The sequence below is a fragment of the Sarcophilus harrisii genome, chromosome 3 (assembly GCF_902635505.1).
Source record: "Sarcophilus harrisii chromosome 3, mSarHar1.11, whole genome shotgun sequence".
Taxonomy (NCBI): domain Eukaryota; kingdom Metazoa; phylum Chordata; class Mammalia; order Dasyuromorphia; family Dasyuridae; genus Sarcophilus; species Sarcophilus harrisii.
The window spans coordinates 189,846,836-189,871,779 of NC_045428.1; the positions used below are offsets into that span (position 1 = coordinate 189,846,836).

Below are 24,944 nucleotides of genomic sequence, written 5' to 3' on the forward strand. Positions count from 1 at the left end.
AGTGACAAGTTACACAACTAGTAAATATCTGAAACCAGTTATGAACTCAAGTCCAATAGGCACCTTAAGGATAGACAAACACATCTAACTAAATGTTTAGGGGTGGAGAGGAGGGGTTTTTTGGTAGGATGTTGGTTTTTGTTTTTTTATCATAAGGATATAGCCTGTGGCTCTTGGTTTTTTTCAGATGAACATTATAGTTCTTTATTTTCTGCCTATGGAAATAAAAAGATGTTCCATTCATTTAATGAACTCACAAGGCTGATGGAGTCAAATATCTATTGTCCTTTGTTCTTTGCAAATGTGCTTGGGGGTTGTACCCCCCCCTTTTGGGGGTACACTATTTCTGATCTGCTTTTGTTCTAATGAATATACAATCAGAATTTCTCCTACTAGACAGAATCAGAACAGTAACTTCTGCCTCAAGCCGGGAAAATGTAGAAGATAATAGAACTTGTAATAAACAATCTTCATCATTATGTAAGCCATTGATGCAATTCCATAAATTATACATTTTGAAATAATTTATTTTAAATTGCTTTAGGAGCTGAGGAAGATGAGAATCTAAGTGCTATTTATATATCATAATGAGTCCAGGCAGAGTAAGAAATCCAAATAAACTTCAAATATGAAGTACATTGCCACATAACAATTCTAAATAGCATTTGAATTGTAAATAAGAATCCGAATATTTAATTCCCTTTAGACACACCTTTGACTTTATATTGGTAAAGCAGTCATTTCTTTTTCTTTTCTAGACTAGTAGAATGGGTTTTGTTTGGATGTCCAGGAACCTGTCTAACTCCCTGTTCTTCACTACATTCCCTTCTACCCAAAAAATCTCCTTCTAAAACAAAAACCCTGAAGATAACTCAGCTGTCCACTCTTGGAACCAGTTTTGCCTAATACAGATCTACTTTGATTTTCATCAATGTTCTTTCTATACTGATATATGTTATGTGGGGAACACTGGCAAGCGGACAACAAAGTCTACTCCAATATTGACATAATATAGAAGACAGAATTTTATGGCAAGTCTATTATCTTTGAGGGCTCCCAGCTTTTGCCCTCCTGGAGTCTACAATTTATAGGGCAATGAAGCATTTATCTATTCTCACTTTACTGTGACAGGTAACCTCTGAAATACATAGTCAATACCTCCCCTTCCCCATTGTTTCACTCACAACATGCACACCTATTTTTGTCACATCAAAATGACATCCACCAATAGACTCAGAATTCCCATCAATAGAAGGGAATATATATATATATATATATATATATATATGTATATATATATATACATATATATATGTATATGTATATATTACTGTTCTAAGCACTTTTACAAATACAATCTCATTTGATCTTCACAACAACCCTATGAGGTAGGTGATATTATTATTCTCTTTTTATAGTTGAGGAACGGAGGCAAACACATTAAATGATTTTCCCAAGTATGTATCTGAAGTAAAATTTGAACTCAGATCTTAGGCCCAGGACTCTAGAGATCCACTGTGCAAATTGCTCCCAGATGTTCTCTAGAACTCTAGAGCTACAATTAATGGCAGGAGATGGGGAGAAAATTTCCATAGAAGAATTTCCATAGATTGTGCTATATCTACAGCTGTCTTCTCCACTCAGGCCTACATAATTTATCACAATGAAAATTAATAACTGCAAGTACAACAAAAATGTTTGTAGAGGTTCTTTTTGTGGAAACAAAGAATTGGAAAAATGAGTAGATGCCCATCAATTGGGGAATGACTGAATAACTTATGGTACATGAAGGTAAAAAAACATTATTGTTCTATAAAAAATGATGAACAAGGTGATTATAGAAAGGCCTGGAAAGATTTACGTGAATTGATTCTGACTAATAACAAGCAGAACTAGAATACATTATACAACTAAAACAAGAAGTGCCATGATCAGCTATGAATGACTTGGTTCTTCTCAGTGATTCAGTGATCCAAAGCAATCCCAATAGACTTTGGACAGAAAATGCCATCTGCATCCAGAAAAAAAGAACTATGGAAATTGAATGTAAATCAACACATGTTATGTTCACTGATTTTTCTGGGTTTTTTTAATCTCTCCTATGTTTTTTTTCTTTTTGTTCTGATTTTTCTCTCAATGTGATTCGTAAAGCAATGTATATTAAAAATAAATTAATAAAAAAACTGCAAGAATAAATTATCTTGTATACCCATTTGTCTCTATAATAAAGTGATCTGCATTTTTTCCTGTACTGTTTCTCTTACAGGATCACAGTTTCTGCTATGTGCTTTATGGATTTCAGCCGATTTCCTCTTGACACTCAAAATTGCTCTCTTGAATTAGAAAGCTGTAAGTCTTACAATCTAGTTTGATATGTCTATGTGCTCTGTACTTAAAACACATTTGAATATACTGGTAGGGGAAGCTATCATTACTAATTCATATTAGGCCACTGATGCAGGTTAAATGTATTTGTTTTTTTAAACTGGATTATTTAGCTACAAAGGTATGAAGTAGTCTTTTTCAAACACTACTTTCAGAAAGCCACATTTTAACATAATTATAGATTTTTTATTTTTTTATTATATCCTTTGTAATTTTTTCAAATGATAGAATTTCCAAAATAGTATTTAATTTAGAGAATATGATAGCTATACATCATCATCTTGTTCCTATTTAACACTTAACAAGTTACTACATTGAATAGTAGTCAATAACTTATATTAAGTCCTGACCAAAAAATTGGGAAAGAAGATTCATTAGCCAAATCGTACAACTAAATACTAATCCTGCTTTAGAATTATAGAATCCTATTTGTAGCCATCTAGTTCAACCTACTCATTATCAGATGATAATCTGAGGTTTAGAAAAATTAGGCAAATGCTCAAGATTATGCAAATTTTAAGTGATATAACATTGGTTTGGACTCCAGGACCTAATTCCAAATCTAATGTTTTTTCACTATACCATGTTACCTCTCCACATTGCATATGCCTGGGATCTATAAAAAAAATATTGTCAGACCCCAGAAAGACAAAGCCTCAGAAACAAATATCTAAGAATCTATCTGACTATGCAACGAGTCCATAACTTTGACTAACTAGCAGATATGACTCCAACTTGAAATCCAACTTCCAAGTATTTTCATAATATCTACCCAAAGATGCTCTTGGATAAACATTTCTTTTAAATTAAATTTTAATTAACAGAAATTTGTTTTCTCTTCCTCCCAATTCTCAACCCCATTGGAGAAAAAATAAAAATATGTGTCTTACAACAAATCAACAAAATCAAGAAAAACAATTTCTTTCAATAGTCCTATTCAAAAACTATGTCTCATTTCCTGTCTATCACTTCTCTACCATCTTCTCATGAAATGTCTCTTGTTATTACTTGGTCATCGTTCAAGATGCAACTCATATGGTCGATAACAGCCTGAATTAATTAGTCCTGTGTTTACTGTACCAGATTGGCAAGAATTCATACTTAAGATGCTGATAAACCTTCTGAATCCTTACATATCTGAAAAGAAATAAATTTTCATTGTTCTTATTTTAAAAATACCACCAGCAAGGAAATATGACATAATGGATCTTAAAGAGACCTGATCTTCAGATCAGGAAGTCCTGGATTCAAGTCCTGTTTCTGATGTATATTGGTTTTATGTGTTTTTGGGCAAATCACTCAACCTTCTCAGATGGTATTTCTGGGAAGGTGTGAAGATGTGCATTTGGTAAACAGTTTTCCTCACCTGAGAAGTCCCCATATCAATGAAATTACAGATCCAGTCCTTATTCCTCTACCATTTTTACTGTGGCTCAGATACCACCTCTTTTATAAGTAAGGCCTTTCCTGATACCTCCACCCACCTATGTTTTCATGAATATGATATCTATACATCATCATCTTGTTCCTATTTAACACTTAACAAGTTACTACATTGAAATTATTTTGTCTATGATATGTACATATTCTATTCCTGCCAGTAATAAGGTCCTTGAAAGCATGACATGTTTCTTTTTTGTTTCTATATATTGCCACAGCCTAAAACCATGTCTCTTGTGTAGTGGCCACTTCATAAATATTTTGTGTTGTCATTGTTAATTCGTTTCAATTACTCTTTATGACCCCATTTGGGGTTTTCTTAGCAAAGATACTAAAATGGTTTGCCATTTCAGTCTCTAGCTCATTTTGCAAGTAAAGAAATTGGTACAAACAGCGTTAAGTGACTTGCCCAGTCACATAGTAAATAAGTGTCTAAGGTGAAATTTGACTTTCTTTCTGACTCCTGCCTCAGTGCTCCACCTAGCTGCCACATAAATTAAATCAATAAAATTCAAGAGGTTAAATAGTTTCATATTTTTATAAATACCTTTTGATGATTTGAATTCTGGCTACCTAGGAACGTATCCCCCATACAGAGCATTTTTCCTATGAAAATGTCTCCTATAAAGTAACTTCCTTTTAAGAATATTAATAACCAATTAAGTATTTTATTTAGGGTACATTTTGAAGCATCTCAATGAAGACTAGTATGCTACCTGTTATACATGGAAACAATTCAAAGAGGTCAAAAGACATAATATGTTTCCAAGGTTTGTCTGAAAATTCCAATTGTATTCCATTTTTTTTCCAGTCCTTTTTTTATGAGGAATAGAATACCCCAAAAAATGTCTTTGGAAGAAACAGTGGCTGTTTCTTCCTGGATTTAGAGTTCAAGAACTTGTCTCCAAATTCCTGCTCTGTCACAACTATCTAATAGGACTTTTCATTTCACTTCCCTGGGTCTCAGTTTTTTCATCTGTAAAATGGGGATGATGGGACTAGATGATCTCTTAATTCTAGATTTAGGAATTGTGATTTAATATAATCCCACATAACTTGATGACATTTAATGTTATTTCCAGCTCTAAACTCATGATCCTATGATCATAGTCGGATCCTTCCACCAATTCTGTGGTATTTACATGAATCCCAAAACCTTCATTCTAGGGAAGCTCTGACATATAAAGAAGTGAGGTCAGGTCTGGAAACAATGGTTTGGCAAACATATTGAAATAATCTTAGTATAACATGCTAATCTTGTAAAAAAAAAAAAAAAAAAAAAAAACTCCCTATTGTACATCAACCAGACAAGTATTATCATTGAAAAATGTTGATTCCTTTTAGACACAAGGACTGATCAGACAAAAAACATTTATTGAGTATCCACCCTGCATAAGCTCCTATGTTAAGTCTGCAAATTCTAGGAAGCTCTGGATCAGCCCTCAAAGAGTTTACAAGAAAGATATAAGGACATTTTTTTTCTTTTCTATTTTAGATGCATATAATGAGGAAGATTTGATGTTATACTGGAAACATGGAAATAAGTCCTTAAACACAGATGAGCATATTTCCCTTTCTCAGTTCTTTATTGAAGATTTCAGTGCATCTAGTGGATTAGCCTTCTACAGTAGCACTGGTACAGTATATTACTTAACCTACCAAGAAACATTTATTGAATACCTACTATGCACTGCACATCTGCTGGTTTAAATGAGATATTTATATCTAGGCAGCCAACTGACATAGCAGTAATAATAATGCTAATCTATCATTGGCCAAATTAAATGATTTATCCAAAACTCTTCTCTACGCTACACATTCTACTGTTCATTATTAAGATATCTAAAGCTCTCAAAGCATTTTTATTAAATTACACATGATTCTTACATCTGATAGGACATTAGCCATAATCCTCTTAGAATGGAGAGGAAGGCCTTCTTGGTTGCTAGTTCTCAGAATCCTACAAACTCATCATCAGGAACCATCAAATCTGGGAGTTAGAAGGTATCTTCAGATGCCATCAGTTTCAAACCATACTTGAACAAGAATCCCTCTACACTGATGAAGTCAGACTCAAATAGCAGCAGATGCCTGTAGGCCACATATTGAAACACAAAAAATTACAAATTAACATTATTTGTGTTTTATTTGTATTTATTTTGTTAAATATTTGCCAACTGCATTTTTATGTGTTCTACACCATTCTGTTGTATGTGACTTTTCATAAGCCCATTTTGGGGTTTTCTTGGCAAAGATACTAAAGTGGTCAGCCATTTCCTTCTCCATCTCATTTTATAGATGAGGAACCTGAAGCAAACAAGACTATATTTGCCTAGGGTCACACAGCTAGTATCTGAAATCTGACTTGAATTTATCAGGTAAACAATCAGGTAAAATACCTACTTTAATGAAATAAAGATGGCCTTTGGAGTTGCTACACTCTTTTGAACAGGGCAGAATATCAAAAAAAGAAAAAGGAAAGAGGGAAAAGATTGGTGCTGTTTTTAGTCAACCCAGAGAACCACAGCTTTTCTAACAAAGCTTTGTGTGACTTCTGTGTAGCAATAGAAACAACAGCTGTGATAACACAATCTCTTAAAGCAAATTAAAGATTGTCAGACTCTTCCATATGAGAACCCTTTAGTTTAATCAGAACTATGACTTCTTGTAACAAAGCACTCTAAAATTATTATTTTTGCTGCATGTTAATAAACAGCATAAAGTTCATTTTGAGTGATTTTTTTAAAAATACTTTTACTTTTCCAACTACATGTAAAACAATATTTACATTTGTTTTTAAAATTTTGAGTTCCAGATTCTCTCCCTTTCTCCCACTCCAATCCTTTTTAAGAAGGCACATGTGAATTTGCAAAATATTTCCATAAAAACCATTTCTTATGAAAGAAATCATAAATTCCCTCCCCACCAAAAAATCCCTCAAGAAAAATAAAGCAAAAAAAAGAATAGGTTTCAATTTGTATTCAGACACAATCAGTTCTTTCTCTGGGTATTAATAGCATTTTCCATCATAAGTTTTTCAAAGTAGCCATGAATCATTGTGTTACTGAGAATTAGCAAAGTCATTCACAGCTGATCATCCCACAATATTGCTATTACTTTGTATATGATACATTTCACTTTGCTTGAATTCATGGAGGACTTTCCAGATTTTTTCTGGGAACATCCTGCTCTGAAATAATTATGTTCCATCATAATTTATTCAGTCATTTTTCAATTGATGGGCATCCCCTCAATTTTCAATTCTTTGCCCTGAAAAGACTTGCTATAAATATATATATGTGTGTGTGTGTGTGTGTGTGTGTATAGGTTTTTTTCCTTTTTTTCATCTTTCTAGGGATTTGTGACTAATAATGTTATAGTTTGGTCAAAGGATATGCATTGATTTTATAACTCTTTGAGCATAGTTCATACCTTTTGATCATTTATTAATTGGGATATAGCTTTTTTTTTTAATAAATTTGATTCAGTTCCCTATGCATTTGAAAAAATGTGACCTTCATCAGAGAACCTTGCCTCAGAATTCTTTTCCCAATTACTGTTGCTAACTGTATTGCCCCTGTTTACTCTATTTTTTCTCTTTCACCCTGACCCTCCTCAAAAATGTTTTGCTAATGACCATTCTCTCCTCAATTTATCCTCTATCTCTTACTTGATTTTCAAAATCCCTTTTGAGCTCTTCCATGTCCTGAGACCAATTCTTATTTTTCTTGGAGGTTTTGGACATAAGACCTTTGACTTTGTTATCTTCTTATCTTCTTTTGAGTGTGTGTTTTGCTCTTCCTCGTCATCACAATAACTTTCTATGGTTAGAATCTTTTTCTGTTGTCTACTCATTTTCCCAGTTTATTACTCAGCTTTTAACTCTGTTAAAAGTGTACCAAGGTTTCCATGGTGGAGGATGTACTATTCCAAGCTATTTTTAGAGATCCTTCTAGGGACCTGATCACAAACATTCTTTTCTAACCTGGAATTGTGAAGTGTTCCCACTCCACTGTGGCTGTAAGTACTGATGTGCTAAAGCAACAGAGTCCTTCCTTAGTGCCAATAAAGAGACTTCCTGTGAGCTGAGACCTCTGGAAGCTACCATAGCCATCACTACCCACACCCACTCCTGATTCACTGGTTTCTCACCCTATTGAAAAATCTTTCCTGCTGAAGTTTAAGTTGTCATCTACTGGAAAATTGTTCTACTCTATTTTTTTTGGTACATTATGACACCCTAAAATTTGTTTACCATCATTACTTAAAGATATTTGGAGTCATCTGAGGGAGAACTCATTGAGTCTCTGCTCTAGAATTCCTCCCATTTTCTCTGCTCCATCCTCTGCCAAATGTTTTACCCACATCTCATTCTTCATGAAATGTTGGGATACACATACCCCTACATCTAGGATGAAGGGAGACATTTTTCTGGTACAAACATCATACCACATACTAAGGGAATCACATGAATAGATAGGGGAACCTTTACTTCATTTACAATGTTGATACTGATCTCCAATGTCCTAGTACATTTTGCAATTAGTTTCTCTTTCCATCCATTGATCTTAGTACAGACAAGTTAGACAAATATAATAAATACTTCTTCCACATACTCTACAAGTACTTGAGTATTCTAATGCTTCTCTTTATCAAGATGGACATCTGCTCAATTCCTTTAACCATTCCAAATATAGCCTGAGCACAAGGCTGTCACATTATCCTGGTTGCCCTTAGTTGCATAGTTCCAGCTTATAAATATTGTTCTTCCTAAAATTTAGCCCCAAAACTGAATATGATTTTCCAGATATTTCATTAGAACAGAATACAATATTACTTCCAGTCTTATGAATTACATCCCTGTAATGCTGCCAAAGATTTCTTGGCTGCTATATCAAGCTATTGACTCATTATTGAGCTTACAATTCACTATATTAACCTCTTTTCCAGATGATATATTTCCTAACCACCCCTCATCTATCTATTCCAAGTCAGTATTTTCACTAATCTGATCCTATTTAATATTCCTACTAGCCCATCCTATTAAATATCTAATAAGGTGTCTCCTATTCACACATCAAAATTATTCAAAATTGGATAATTTAAAGATATAACAACAAATATAACCTTATTTGACAAGCTTAAAATTAAGGATTTGTTGTAGATGAGATTCTGCAAAGAGTTTCAATCCTGCTTTAGGTCTTAATGATTAGTATGACCTTGGGCAGATTATTCAACCTCCCTGTACCTCAGTCTCTTTGTATATAAAATGAAGGAGGTTGAACAAGATTAGCTTTGAGGTCCCTTTCAATTCTAAATTTGTCTTTCTAGAATTGTATGATACTTAAAGATGCTAAGGTTCTTTAGTCGGTCCTATTTGCAAATGATATTAAGCTCTGGCACACTGTAGAACTTCCAATAATAAGCTATATGTTACTACACTAGAGAGTTTGGACTACCATCCATATGGGAAAAAATCAAGTGGATAAAAAAATCTATCATGGAACCTATTACATGAGTTTATTTCTCAATCTTATATCTTCTACCATCTGCAAAAATGGACAATGAGTTGACCACAGAATTAAATAGAAGAGAACAGAATGGATTATCCTTGGGAAATTTCAGAGCTCTTTTAATAATCTTAAATTTCTTCCATCTATTTAGTACTGATGGTTTTGTATGGCTACAAGTCAAATTCCAAATCATTGAGGATGAAGTATGTAATGATGAAGTGGAGACAGTAGGTGTAGCGAGCTGTCCAGCCACAAGTCTGCTCTTCTGCCTCCTTCACTTCACTCCCTGACTAAGCCCAAGTAAAAAATGATGCCACCATTCAGAAATGACAAATACTACTAAAAACAGAGAGGAAAAAATTAAGGGAAAATTGAGCTGAGCATTGGATAAGAATTGAAGAAGAAACACTAAGGCTAAAGACATTCTAGGTTAAACTTGGACTGCCCATGTCCAATAGTTACACTGAAGTATTTGGAACAAGCCGTTTGTTTGCAGAAAACGTGAAAATATTTTTGAAGAAATTTAATTATGAAGAATCACTAAGGATTGTCCTCAAAGGACAACCTACAGAATACTCTGTTTTAATTATAGTCGCAAAATTCTTTGAAATAATTTGGCCTAAAATTAAAACAATCATACTTTCATTTATTCAATTAAGCATTTGCTTCCTGGAAATAACTTACTGTGTTCTTGATTTTGTTAATAAGTTTTGTTTCCTGTAACTGGAATGTAAGCTCATTGCAAGTAGAAGTTTTTTATTAAATGTATTTGTTTCCTTGCTTCCTATGACAGATACTGGCACATGGTAAGTATTTAATAAATACTTGATTGATAATTGTGAGGATGGATATAAAGGTAGGTATTTGTACTAATGGAAATTCTTAACCTTTTCCCAACAGGTTGGTACAACAGACTTTTCATTAACTTTGTGTTAAGGAGGCATATTTTCTTTTTTGTCCTGCAATCCTATTTCCCAGCCATGCTTATGGTGATGCTGTCATGGGTTTCATTTTGGATTGATAGACGAGCTGTTCCTGCCAGACTTTCATTGGGTAAATCTTCATGAACCTTTGTACAATGTTAATGATTGTATAGGCAATTGAGAATAGTGATTTGAAGCAAAATGTAGAGATTGTTTAAATGTTTCTGTGTGATTCCTTGCTCTAGACAATAATGACTGACTGAGATTGAAATCAGACCTTAGCTACAAAAGATGAGAGATTTGAAGATGGTTTTACTTATTTGTTCATTCATTTGTTTGTTTATTTATATGCATATGCATGTATATACACATATGTTCACACATACAATGGAAGGAAAGGGAACAAAAAGAAAGGGGAGAGAGACACAGAGAGATAAAGAAAAAGACAGACAGAGATAGGGAGAGACAAAGACAGAAAGCAAATGCATATATTAAGTTTTCAATACACTGCTAATTGCTAGAAATATAAATACCAAAAAGCAAAATAGTCCCTACCATAAGGAGACTAATGGAAGAAAATAAAACATGTAAAAAAAAAAAAAACTAAAAAGGGAGAAAGGGACAGGTGAGGTCACATGGCATTGAACAGCCTGTTGGCTAAGAAGGTGTCTGAGCCTCAAAAAGATTATATTGAATTTCACTTATCAAGCCAAGGGATCCAAGAGAAGAATCCAGGTTATGGGTGATACTCTGACTAGAGGAGGTATGAAAGCTCTGTGTGAAGCACTAGAATAGCAGAAAAGTGTTATACTGAGTTATCCCCATAATATCAGTCATAACTAACCCTTGACACAACTGAAATAGGTTATATTTAGCTTTGGCAAGCCCATCTTTTATCTTTTCCTTTCCAGTAATTCTTAGAGCAGAATGTATAGACAAATGATTATTCTGTTAAGTGTGCTACTCTTAAACACATCAAATTATGAGAAAGATAGAAACTAAAATTAATTGTCATTCATGGACCTGAAAAATCAGGAATAGAAGTTCCTAAGATCACACATTAATAACTAAAAGGAAGTTCAGAAATCATCTAATCAAACTCTTCTCATTTTACAATGCACAGATGAAGCAATTAAGACCCAGAGTGGTTAAATAATTTGCCCAAGATGGGATGGATAGGTAGTAAATAGAAGAGCCAAAATTCAAAGTTAAATCTATCAGAATCCAGTACTGTTTGCACTGTAACAAACAGTTCTTTTTCATATAATGATTGATAGCCTTAAGCAGATTAAAATAAGTGTTTCATAATCATTATAATTAGTATCTAATTTATGCCAGAAAGGGTGACATATAAGTCAAACATTCATAAATTATAGGTATCTTTCAAAATATTATTACATTATACAGGCAAATCTTGGCAATATTGTGGGGTTCAGTTCCAGATCACAGCAATAAAATTAATATTGAATCTTTGTGTTTCCCAGTGTATATAAAGTTATGTTTATACTACAATGCAGCCTATTAAGTGTGCATTAGTTCTATTTCTAAAGAAAATAATGTATATACTTTAATTAAAAATACTTTACTGCTAAAAAAAATGTTAACCATTATCTGAGACTTCAATGAGTTGTAATCTTTTCACTTGTGGAAGATCTTGCCTCAATACTGATGGCGGCTAACTAATCATGATAATAGTTACTGAAAGTTAGGATGGATGAGTCAGTTTCTTAAAAATAAGACAAGAAGCCCTCATTGATGGATTCTTCATTTCACTTGAAAACCTAGAGGCCATTGTAGGATCATTAATTGGCCCAATTTCAATATTGTTCGTCTAAGGTAATAAGGAGGCCTGAGAAGTGAGAGAGAGATAAATTGTAGCAAGTTAGTGGAGCAGTCAGTACACACAGAATATTTATTGAGTTCACCATCTTTTATGGGTGTGGTACATGGTGCCTAAAAACAATTACAATAGTTACATTAAAGATCACAGATCACCCTAATAGATAAAACAATAATGAAAAAAGTATGAAATGCTGTGAAAATTGCCAAATGTGACATGAGTCATGATGTAAGCACATGCTATTGGAAAAATGGCGCCCATAGACTTGCTTGATGCAGGGCTTCCATAAATCTTCAATTTGTAAAAAACACACTATCTGTAAAGCACAATAAAGTGAAGTATAATAAAATGAGATATGATGATATTATTATTATTATTATTTTCCTTTACTATGATTGTTCCTTTACTACAGAAGTACTACTTCTGTACAGATTTACTGCAGAAGTAATCTAATATTTCATTGATCCTAGGTCCTTGAAGGCTACACCTCAGAGAACAAGCTCTGGCAGACCTTACTAGATTGCAGACTTCAGGGATGGACCCAACATTAAATTATATGTCCATGTCCTCCATTTGAGGAACAGCTAAGCTAATTTCCAAAGACTCTTTGAGTTAGCTTCAATGGAATAAATTTGCCAGACCTCTGAAAGACCACCCCCTAATTCATAGGAAAGCTGTAATAAGTCTTCATAAGGAAGGAACCCAGAGGAAGGGGAAATGAAATGGGAAACATTTATATAATGGCTACTCTATGCTAAGCACTGGGCTAAGTGCTTTACAAATATTCTCTAGTATCCCATTTTACAAACGAGGAAACTGAAATGAACAGAGATTAAGGGATATAACCAGAGTAACAAAGCCAATAAGTATCTGGCTGAATATAAATGCAAGTCTTCTTGACTCTAGTCTAACAATATCCCTTATCCTAAGGAATAAAGGTCTTTTCTTTTCTTTGGCAAAATTACTTGTCCAGGGTCAAACAGTTAGTAAGTATCTGAGACCAGATTTCAACTCAAGTTCTCCTGATTCCATAACCATTGCTCTATCCATTGCACTATCTAGCTGCCCCCAATTTCTTTCCTTAAAATAACATATTTTAAGCTACTACATCATAAATAGATAGTAAAAAGAAATGTTATAATTTAATTTGGAATATATTCTTCTAGCCACACACATATGTATAAGGCTTCTGGACTATCTGACAACTGCTTATGGATTTTTTAAATTCCTATCCTGAGCAAATCATTTAACCCCCTAGAACGGCAAATTTCTTCTCTGTAAAAAATCATAGGATTGAACTAGATTAACTCTAAATCTATGAGTTTGTTAGTCTAAATATACTTCTGATTTAGGAAAGGATTATATTTCCTACCCTAGCAATACAAGGTGCATTGTTCTGTCAACTGGTTTATTAGGTTAGGGCATCATCATCATCATCATCATCACAACATTTATACAGCACTTACAATGTGCTAGGAACTACAGTAAGTACATTATAATTATCTCATTTGATCCTCACAATAGTAGTGGAAGGTAGGTGTGATTATTACATTTTACAGATGAGGAAACTGAGGCAAACAAGTTAAGTATCTTGCCCAGGGTCATATAGTTAATAAGTGCCTGAGGCTGGTTTTGAACTCAGGCCTTATTGAATCTATGCCCAGTTCTCAATCCACTGTTCCACAATAATGACCAAAGGGATATGAACCAGGTCTTGGTTGTACACAACATAGTAATAGAAGTTTTTCAGTCCCCAGCCATTTATATTAATTAATGCATATAACCCTGCTAACATCAATGACATTTTTTCCCTCAACTGGCATCCAACTCGCCTCTTCCCCATCTAGTTATATTTGTGACTGGAAGAGATAATATTTAGAAAACTAGAGCTAGACTTTTTATTTACAAAGAAAAGAGTCAATAAACCCAATTATAGTCAGATATTCAATAAGCTTTTGAGTAACCCCTTTGTGGGTTGAAAGGTATAGGATTCTGGAGAGATAGGAGAAAGATGTCAAGCTCACTTTCCCTTCCACATACATGTATGGCCCTCCCTTCCTTCCAAACTAGAAGGGGAAAAGTTTATATTCATTTCAAGGTAAGAAATGAGTATTTGTTCTGTTTTATTTTTTCCTCTAATGAGACCTGTCTATGGTCAAAGCAAATATTTGGGGCAAGTGGATCATCAGAATTATTTTTCCAGCTAACAAACAATAGACTAGAACAAATTTTTATCAGGACAGAAGCTTTTTCTACCAAAGATCTTTTATTTCTTGAAACCTTGTAAACTTAAAAAATCAATTTATTGCTTTTAATTCTGCTTCCCCCCCTTCCCAAATTTCCTCTTGGTTGCTAGTTCCTCTTCGAGAAAGATGTATTAGACTGAAGCTTATAAAGAGCAGAGTGATCTGCAGTTAAAAAACAAAAAAGTACAGTTATTCCTTTCACATTGTGACTTTCTCTCCATTGTGGTTTTGATATATCACAGGCCAATAATTTGGGGGGAGTTTTGTAGAAGCCAGAGATAAGATGTAAAGGCCATCCAATGACACAGAAAAAGTTTAGAAATTCAAAATTGTATGTGAGGGAAGGGATGGGAAGAAAGAAAGCATAAGGCAGAATGCTGTGGCAAGCTAACCCAAAAGGGATTCAAGCAAATATGGCTCAGGCCATGGACAGAGTTATAAAGGAAATTCAACCTCTTGGGTTTGATATAATTTGGCTTTCTGATTAGATACAGTAAGGTAGAGTTGCCCAAGACTTCCACAGTGGGTGGGACTGTAAGACTGAACTGATCTCCATCAGTGCCCTTCCCCTGCTTGCCTCAGAGAGTAATCTTATCAGTATGTGAGGCTTTCTCTGCCAACTCCCACCTAATGATCTAGGACTTCATAAGTAGTAGTAGCAGCAAGTGCAACAATAGTAACTGACTACTAGCTTTTTAAAACTTGCAAAATGCATTTCATACATTCTCTCATTTGCATCTCACAATAACCTTGTGAAGTAGATACTTAAAGGTATTGTTATACTATTTTACAAAGATAGAAACCAAGGCACAGAAAGATTGTGACTTACCTATGCTGATATGGCTAGGAAATGCCAGAGGTAGAATTAGAATCCAAATCTTCTTGATTCCAACACTTCATCTACTAGAGAAAACAAAGCTATGATCCAAATGACTTGACTTTTATGAAATACTTTTACCAAACACATTTTATTAGTATTATTCCAGTTGTAGGATTGTCAATGGATGGGAAAAGAAGCTTCTGATCCCAAGAGAAAACATTTCTTCAGTAAATGGTCAGTATAAATCATTCAAAACTCTTTTGGTGGGATATTAACTCCAATGGTTTTGATAGGAATAATTTTTCAAGATTAATATATCTCTAAGAAGTAGCTGGAAATCCACAAGTATGTCTAAGAGAGCTATAATGTTCTCAAGCCCTAGACCTAGTACTCTAGGAATTTATATATCAGTGTTCTCATAATTCATTATTTCTGAGCAGGGTCACTTCTTCCCTTCCTCCCTTATTCTCTCCTCCTTGTTCATCAAAATAAATATATAAATGTAAGCCAAGGTAAATGAGTTGATTTAAGTACCCTTACAAAAGAAAATGGCTGCAAATACATTGATTTCTGGGGGATGTAAATATGCAATTTTGGGGTACCAACTCTCATTAATTTATAACATGAGACAAGACTTCTCTGGCATGGAAGTTTCTGTATTGTAAATCATTCATTTGCCCACTGAGAAATATCCATTAAAGACAAAGAAGAGAGAGAGAGTAATTCCAAAGTTGTCCTTGGAATTAAGAAGGCTAGCCTTCAAATCCTGCCCCTAATAAATACTGAGTAATACAGAGAGTCTCTTAGCCTCTCAACATTCTCAGGAAACTCTCTAGAACTCTATGTTATGAATAGGTGTTGACCATACTGACAGAAGAAGTTTCCTTCCTTTAAGCTTCTTTCACCCCTGAAATCATAGATTTGGGCATAACAAACAAAACTCTGTGTGTGTATGTTTGTGTATCTGTGTGTGTCTTTGTGAAAATGTGTATCAAACTCTATAATGCTCTTGTTTGGTTTTTTGGAGGTCTCTGGGCAGCCTTCATTTCAGTTCAGTAATCATCACAAAAATAGCCAGGTGTTAAAGTCCAAAAGTCTTTATTGTTTCCTTTTCCTGGTGCTCAGCTAGCTTTCTTGTGGCCTTCAGAGGGGACTTGGTTTCGTGGAGAAACTGAGAAGAGCCCTGCCACCATGGTGCTGTGAGATGGGTTGAATGAATCAGTTTCTCAGTCCTTTGACTGAGTTTGTCTCAACTTATATGCTCTACACTGAGTATAAATCAATCATTATATCACTAGGAAACTATTATTTGTTGTAAGATTAAATCAATCATACTGAACTTAGAGAACTATTTAAGCACCACAACTTAACATGTTGTAAGAATCCTTGTTTCAGAGTTCTGGCCCATAACAAAACACTATGAAGCAAAGGATTTAGTTTCCCTGTAATGGTTATTCCTATCTGAAACCAAACAATAATAGATACTGGAATGTTGCTCAGTTTCCCTATTCCTCTGCTCAGAGAATGATAGTGGAAAACACTTGTTTTTATATAAAAGTCACTTAATTTTCTCCTAGACTCAGTTTCTTCATCTGTAAAATGAGCATAATAATAGCACCTAGCTACCAGGATTATTGTGAAGGCAAAATGAAAGAACTGGTGGAGTACTTAGCAAATCTTAAAGGGCTAAATAAATGCTTACTATTATAAGACATAGATTTTTTTTTTTCTTTATTTAATACAGTGCCTGGAATGTGGTAGATGAATTAACAAATGCTTGTTGATTTGACTTATTTCTTGGGATGCCATGGCCAAAGAATCTATCACCTAGCAGCCAAATGATTGGTGTTAGAATTCTCAGGTATTTAGTTGGCCTTATTTTTGAACAACTGGCACATTACTTAGACCATACTAAAAGTTTTTATGGCTTAATAGAACCTAGAGTAGCCTTCAAGGATCTTACATACCATGATAATGAAAAAGTTGAGCATTGAGTTTTGCTTTTTGGTTTTGTTTTGTTTTGATAAAAAATGAATCAAAGAAATTGAAAACTACAATGACTTTGTACCAATGCTTTCATATTCAATGTGTGCTTTATGTGAATGGAAATCTCAAAGAACTGTTTTGAGGGACTAGTAGCTGGTGACCTTCATGCTAAGTCTATGCAGTTAGAGTTAATTTTGCTATTTGGGTTTCACGCTACTAGAAAAAGGTCCTCACTACTTGAAAATCTCTAGACCCCTTTTATACTTTCTTCAAGGACAGTTAATATGTTTAAAATATGCTAGTCAGAATCTAATCAAGTAATTACTCATAAAATGTTATTGATGCTGGCTCTTGAAACCCTCCTCCTGTGAAATGTGAATTGACTGAAATGAGTGAGAAAACAAAGATTTAAACTTTCAAGCATATCGATTTATCAAACAATTGCATACTAATTGCATAAGAAATGTATTTTTATGCCTTAAAAGAAAATGATTAACTTAGGACATAAACCAGGATACAAGTTATCTGATTTCTAATTGTTAGAAAGATTAGAGGCTTTCCAAGTTGGGAGTGAGTGAATAGGTATAGAAAACTGAAGAAAAAAAAAAAGGGTCCTTCTCCCAAAGTGTCTGTGTTCATTCAAAAGAATAAGAAAACAGAAACTGATTGACCAGTACAAGATTAGTCTTCGGATAAGACATATGACTTGATCTGAATAATGGTGAAAAATCTCGCATTAATCTTCAAATCTGACCGAGTTTTTGGTCAGCACAACTTAGATCCTTAGGCCTCAGAACAACAGGTGGAAGTAGCTTAGGTTCCCAGCTGTGGAGGGTTAGGTTCAAACAATACAAATAAAGTTTTCTTACAATTCCCATAACTGAACAGTTTTCTTACAAAACAGAAATTGGACTAGATCCATAATTAAAGAGAAAGGAAACTGAGCTAGATCCAGAAATTTAGTTTCAAGATAGAGTCAGGGTGATTCACTCAATTCCCATAATATTCTCACTCCCCAATGATTTTTCTCACACAACACACACACACACACACACACACACACACACACACACTCACACACACACACACAGGCACATACAACCTCACTCGTCTACCTTTTCAGTATTATCTCATGTTATTATTCTGTCATGTCTAATTCTTTGAAACCCCATGGACCATAACATTCCATTGCTGTTTGTGAGGTTTTCTCAGAAAAGATTCTGGAGTGGTTTGCTATTTCTTTTCTCCAGTGGATTAAGTAAAATATAGGTTAATTGACTTTCCAACAGTCAACAGAGTAAGTGTCTGAGATCAGACTTAAATTCAGATCTTCCTTGACTCCAGAGATAGCACACTATCTACTGAGTCATCTTAGCTGGCTCTATCTCATACCACTACCCTTTATAAAGTCACTTAACCCTACGTGCCTCAATTTAAAAAACTTTTAAAAATTAGATAGATAATTAAATAGATATATGGGACAGCTAAATGGCATAGTGAATAGAGCACCAGCCCTGCAGTTAGGAAAACCTGAGTTTTCAAATTCAGCTTCAAGACATTTAATACTTTTAGCCATGTGACCCTGGGCAATTCACTTAACCCCAATTACCTCAGCAAAAAACAAAAATTAAAAAAAATTGGCTCAACCTTGTTTTTAGCTTTTATTTTATTTGTTATTTTAGCTATGATTTCTTTGATGTTAAAATTATCAGGCTGTAAACAAGAAACTGGTGACCTGAGTTAATCCAGTATAAAGTTCAAGAGGTTCTATTATTACTTATTATGGAAAAGTGCTGAATTTAGGGTAAAAGCACCTGGATTTAGAAACTGGCACTGTCCCTTACTACCTATGACTTTGAACATGTTCCTATACCTTCCAATGACTCAGTTTCCTCTTCTGAAAAATAACTAGATAATTTCTAAGTCCTTTTCCAGCCTGAATCTATGATAAGGAAGAAGGAAACCATCATTTATGTAATGATAGGCATTTTGCAAATGGACAGGTCCTGTTATTATCCTCATTTTACAGTTAAGAAAATTAAGGCTGGGAGAAGTTAAGATCCTTGCCCAGGATTGTATAGGTAGTAAGTATCAAAAGCCTCATTCAGACTCATTTCTTCCTGGCTTCAGGCTCAACATTCTATCCCCTGTACCACCTAGTTGGCTCTGATACCATGATCTATTTTCATTAGATTTACAATTTATTCTCCTTGACTTGGCAGGTATAACTACTGTGCTGACAATGTCCACCATTATCACTGGAGCCAGTGCCTCAGTGCCTCAGGTGTCTTACATCAAAGCTGTGGATATTTACTTATGGGTCAGTTTTCTCTTTGTGTTCCTGTCTGTCATTGAGTATGCAGCAGTGAATTATCTCACCACAGTGGAAGAAAGGAAGCAATTTAAAAAGAGAGGGAAGGTACAGCCTCACATGTTTGTTTTTCCTCTGTGTGTGTGTGTGTTTTAAGTTCAATCTCGTGTCCAAACACCAGCTGACAATATCACAAGCCCAAAATGCTAAGTCTTTATGAGGGAATCCTCACATTCCTTCACAAGATACAAGTTTATTACATTAGGACAAAAATCTGAGGCTCTTCACTGATGTAAGATTACTCTAAGATGTCCTTTAGCATCCTGGTTTGATGAGGGAGGATTATTCTTCCTTCATCTATGAAAAGTTCACCTTTTAAAGTGTGGTCTGGAGAAGTGGAAGAGCTGGCAAGTGTATAAATAGTACATCCAATTTTATTCTTCTAATAGATCAGTGTCCTCAAGACATTGTTTACTTCATTTTCACTAAAAAAGGAGAGGAAATAGTCAAGGTAAAGATTTTTAAATTACTGAATCATAAACTAACCCCTCCTAATTTTGCTAGTGGGGAAACTGAGGCCACTGGACGGGTTAAATGATTTACCCAAGATCACAGAAGTAGCAAGCAAAAGTGAGATTTGAAGCTAATTCCTCTGACTGCAGATTTAACACCCTGTCCATTGAATTTGGGGCAGCCTGAATACAGCACTGGGTCTAGAATAAGGATCCTCAACTTTTTAAATAAGGAACCAGTTCACTGTCCCTCAGACTGTTGGAGGGTCGGACTATAGTAAAAACAAAAACAAAAACAAACAAACAAAAAAAGTTTTGTGGGCCTTTAAATAAAGAAACTTCATACCCCTGGGTGAGGAGGATAATCGTCCTCAGCTGCCACATCTGGCCCACAGACCAAAGTTTGAGGACCCCTGAAATTTGTAAAATGAGCTGGACAAAAAGACATTCTAGCATCCTTGCTAAGAAATCCCCAAATGGGGTCGCAAAAAGTCAGTCCATACTTGAAATGACTGAAGAATAGCCATCGAATTTTTCCTGGGCTCATAGGAGAATAATCAAGTTCTTTGCCTGAATTAACCATCTCATCTCTTTTTCCCTCTATAGTAACTTAAAAATTCACAGTCATAGACAGCTGGACAACACCTTAAAAGGGACTTGACAGATAAAGAAACAGAGAAACAGAAAGCTTAAGTGACCTAATATCATCCAAATTGCAAGAGGCAGATCCAAAGGGAACTTTAATAACAAATAAGGAAATAGAAAAACAAAGCTTAAGTGACCTACCCAGAATCATCCAGCTTGCAAAAGGCAAAGACCTCTCTAAAACTCTTTATCCTCTCTAAAACTCAACCAACTAATCTAAAATGGATGGTCATTTTCTATGGCTATATTTTTTGGCAAATTGGCAAATTAAATGGCATATTTTCTTGCTTCTCATCTTTACTTGATGAAGTTAAGATAAAGTAAATTAGAATACTACATTTGGGGTCAAAGGACCTAGCTTCAAATCCTCGGTTTCATACTTGTTACCTGGAATTATGGAAAAGCCTTCTAATGTCTCTGAGCCTCATTTTGCTCATGTAAAAATGAAAGTAATGAGGTTACAAAGACATATATCCCATGAAATGCCAAATGCTGCCCCATCTCTCGTTTTTCTATTCCATTGCCAAAAGAATTAGTCTGCATGTTTGTGATTGTTGGGAGTTGAGGGAAGGGACATTTAAATAATTTGTGAGCTCAGAAATTAAAGAGAAATTATGGAAATAGTAACTTGCATTTTAAATTTGGTTGCATCAGAACTTTAGTTTTCACAGTAGTTTCCAAACAATAAATATCTCTGTAAGAAAGGTTAGGAAAGTTTTATTAGCCTCATTTTATAAAGGGGAAACTAAAATCTCTTAAAGGCTAATTCACTTTCCCTAGATCACATAGCTAATAAAATCCTTAGATAATATTTGAACTCAGGTTTATCAGAGTCCAAGCCTAGTACACTATCATTACAACATAATCTTTCCCATAGAATACAAAAATAACTGATTCAAGGTACAGACTCCCATGCAACCAAATTCAGATCAACTCAATTCATTAAATGTATATCAAATGGTTCTGACTTGCAAAAACACTGGCCTCTATATAAAGTCAAAACCTAATTGAGGTGACTTATAATTTAACAAGATTGGAGAGGGTTATGACAAGGGTATGCATAATTAAAATGTAAGTTGTGTGTTCAGTTGTATCTATATCTTTCATGACCCCATTTGGGATTTCTTGATAAATATATTGGAATGGATTGTCATTTCTTTCTCCTGCTCATTTTACAGATGAGGAAACTGAAACAAACAGGGTTAAGTGACTTGCCCAGAGTCATATAGCTGTCTGAGGACAGATCTGAAGTCTTCCTGATTCCAAGTCCAGTGTGCTCTATCTACTATGTTATCTAGCTGTCCCTAAAATGGTAGGGGCTTGAAAGTACTATACTAAAATACAAACATTTATATAGCCTTTAAAAGTTTCCCAATATTTTACAAATATTATCATCTCAGCAACCCAGAGAGGTAAATACTGCATTTTACAGAGGAAGTAACTGAAGTAGAGAGATTAAATGATTTGCCCTTTGTTTCAGAGCTATTAAAGCTCTGTGAGGCTAGATTTGAATTCACAACTTTCTGGCCTCAGGTGCAGCCAGTGTACCCCTAGCTGCCTCTGTAGTGACAATCCATAACTGGAATTAAAGTAGGATGTTGAAAATATAGCAGGATCATGTCAACACTAAGAGGATGAGTGCTGAAGGGGCAGACAAGGCTAGCCTGTTTGCAGCCTTCTTCATCTCAAAAATACCTTCCCAGATACTATCTGCATTTTTTACTTTACTTTATTCTACTACCTAAAATTTTACCAACCACAGATTTATGGGAGATTAGGCTTTTAGTCATTCATACCTTAGTGATTATTAAGATAGTTATATCTCTTTCCATTTAAGCCAGCATTGAGATCAACTATACTGAGGGAATAGGGATGGCATGTATGTGTGTACACATACATACATGTATATATGTGAGTGAATATACACATCTCTTCTTAAGAAAGTATTATTATTGTTGCCCAAATCATTACTTTGTCCATAGTGGGCACTTCATAAGTATTGAAGATATGCCTCTATTAGAATGTAAGCTCTTTAAAGAGTAGCTATTTTTTCATTCTTAATATTTTTATCTGATTAACAACACATTTTGTAGTAGGAGAAACTCCTGGTTTTATACAATTCAGTTCTTGGGAGTGAGGAGTACAGCAGGTATACTTCTGGTGTTTCAGTAAGGGATTTAAGTAAGGAGAATGGGATGAAAGACCAGAGGAAAAGGATGAAGAAACAGAAAAGGACTTTATCAAAGGCAAATTACTTATTTCCAAATTTAGCTTTTGAGAAAGGCAAATTTTCTTGCTTCTCATTTGTTGTTGTTGAGTCATGACTCTTCATGATCTCATTTGGCATTTTCTTGGCAACTATACTTAAGTGGTTTGCTATTTTCTTCTCCAGTTTATTTTACAGATAAGGAAACTGAGGGACTTGTCCAGGTCACACAGCTAGTGTGTGAGGCCAGACTTGAATTCATGAAGACTCTTCTTGATTCTAAGCCCAGTGCTTCCAATTCCAGTCTCCTCCAAGGAGCCGGATTCAGTTCAGTATTAATAACATTAAAATCCTGAGATCCTTTTCAAAGGATGTTGTTCAACTGAGTTGCCCCTATGTTATACATATGAACTTTATTTTTTGAATTCTAATGGAAGATTTAACATTTATCCCAGTTAAATTCCATATTAATGGATTCAATAAACCTTGTCACTTGTCAAAGTCTCTTTTAATACTCATTCAATTATCCCGTGAATTTCTTCTCCTTTCATTTCTATGTCATCCACAAATCTGATAAATAAATAAGGAGGGAACTCTTTCATTTGGAAGTAAGAAAGATAATGGGAATTTATTACATAAAGTTGGCAGGATGCAATATTAGATTAATGTCAAATGACAATAATGAAAGCTCAGCCTGTATTTTTTTAAGTAATAAAAATTCTCCATAGAAAAGACCATTTGCATTCTCAAAAAAAAAAAAAAATCTCTGCAGAAAAAAAAAAAAATCAGCTATGATAATTATTCCCTTTTGACAGGGAAGAAAAATGAGGCTCCATGGCAGGAAAATAAATATGTTTACATCACACACACACAAATCTATGACTGAAATTGATTCTTTTAAAAAGAATACAAATTGGGAGCAGCTAGATAGCACAGTGTTGATAAAGCACCAGATCTCAAGTCAGGAGGACCTGAGTTCAAACCTTGTCTTTCCCAGACACTTAATACTTCCTGGCTGTGAGACCCTGGGCAAGTCACTTAAACCCAATTGCCTCAGCAGAAAAAAATAAAATTTAAAAAAATTTAAAATAACATTTCCTAGCTACATGACTCTGAGCAAGTTATTTAACTCCAAATTTCTTTAAATTAAGCAAAATTGTGTTGAATTAAATATAACACTAAGGCAATAAATCCTTACTTATTTATTAAAATCTGCCATTTTTACCCATGAAACTGCCCCATGTATCTGTTTGCTCCATTTTGTAACTCATGATACTCACAAGAGTAATTCTTTTTTTTAAATCAGATTTCTGGAATACATAACATTGAGGCAGTACAAGCAATGGCATTTGATGGTTGTTACCATGACAGCGAAACTGATATTGACCTGACCCCCTTTTCTATACATTCAGAAGAATATTCAGTGAACAGCAAAAACCCCAGCACGCCCACCACTGATTCAGCTCAACTGAAGAGGAAGAAGTCTTTGAAAGGCCATGTTGGCAGAATCATTCTTAAGAATAATCATGTCATTGACACATATTCTAGGATTGTTTTTCCTGCTATGTTTATTGTTTTTAATTTCGTTTATTGGGGCCTCTATGTGTGAACACAGATTACCAGAAACCAGATTGTGTAACAGCTGTCTCTGTGCATTCACCAGAGAATTAAGAGAATTGGAAAAAGAGGAAGTTGTCCCAGTTCCTCTGGATTGGAGAGGCCCCAACATTACATTTGGAATGTGTAATGGATATGTATCTATAGTAGCCAGGGTCCCTCTCAGCTGTGGACCTCTGAAGAGCTCCCCCAGGTTCTTTGTCAGTCAGAATCCTCTCTATACTTTTGTCCACAAACCCCCAGTGGTGTATTTACTTTTAATAGGACATATTTCATTCAAAGAAAAGACATTTAAGGAAGTAACAGTAATAAAATGATGTTCTTCTCATGAACTTAAATCTCACTTTTCCATAAATGTATATACCATTAATGAGAAGAGTAGATATTCATAGGAAGTATCTGCAATACCTACTTCCCTGGCCTCCATTGCCTGAAGGTCAGGTGTGTTACATTTCACTACTCTCCCAGAGTTCTCTGGTACCTTTATGGAGTCTTAGGGG

The 24,944-nt window shown here is 34.6% G+C and overlaps 1 protein-coding gene across 3 annotated transcripts in view; it reads left to right on the forward strand.

Annotated features, from left to right (window-relative positions):
- GABRR3 (gamma-aminobutyric acid type A receptor subunit rho3) overlaps positions 1-24,620 on the forward strand; it is a 32,542-nt gene extending 7,922 nt beyond the window's left edge. For 2 of the 3 annotated variants that reach the window (XM_031958877.1, XM_031958876.1), the window contains exons 3-7: positions 2,267-2,349; positions 5,321-5,461; positions 10,239-10,391; positions 19,376-19,572; positions 24,134-24,620. In XM_031958877.1, coding sequence (XP_031814737.1) covers positions 2,267-2,349; positions 5,321-5,461; positions 10,239-10,391; positions 19,376-19,572; positions 24,134-24,436 — 877 coding nt within the window. In that variant the 3' untranslated portion in view covers positions 24,437-24,620. The remainder of the gene's footprint in view (positions 1-2,266; positions 2,350-5,320; positions 5,462-10,238; positions 10,392-19,375; positions 19,573-24,133) is intronic. The other variant, XM_031958878.1, reaches the window with a different exon arrangement.
- The last annotated feature ends 324 nt before the right edge of the window (positions 24,621-24,944 follow it).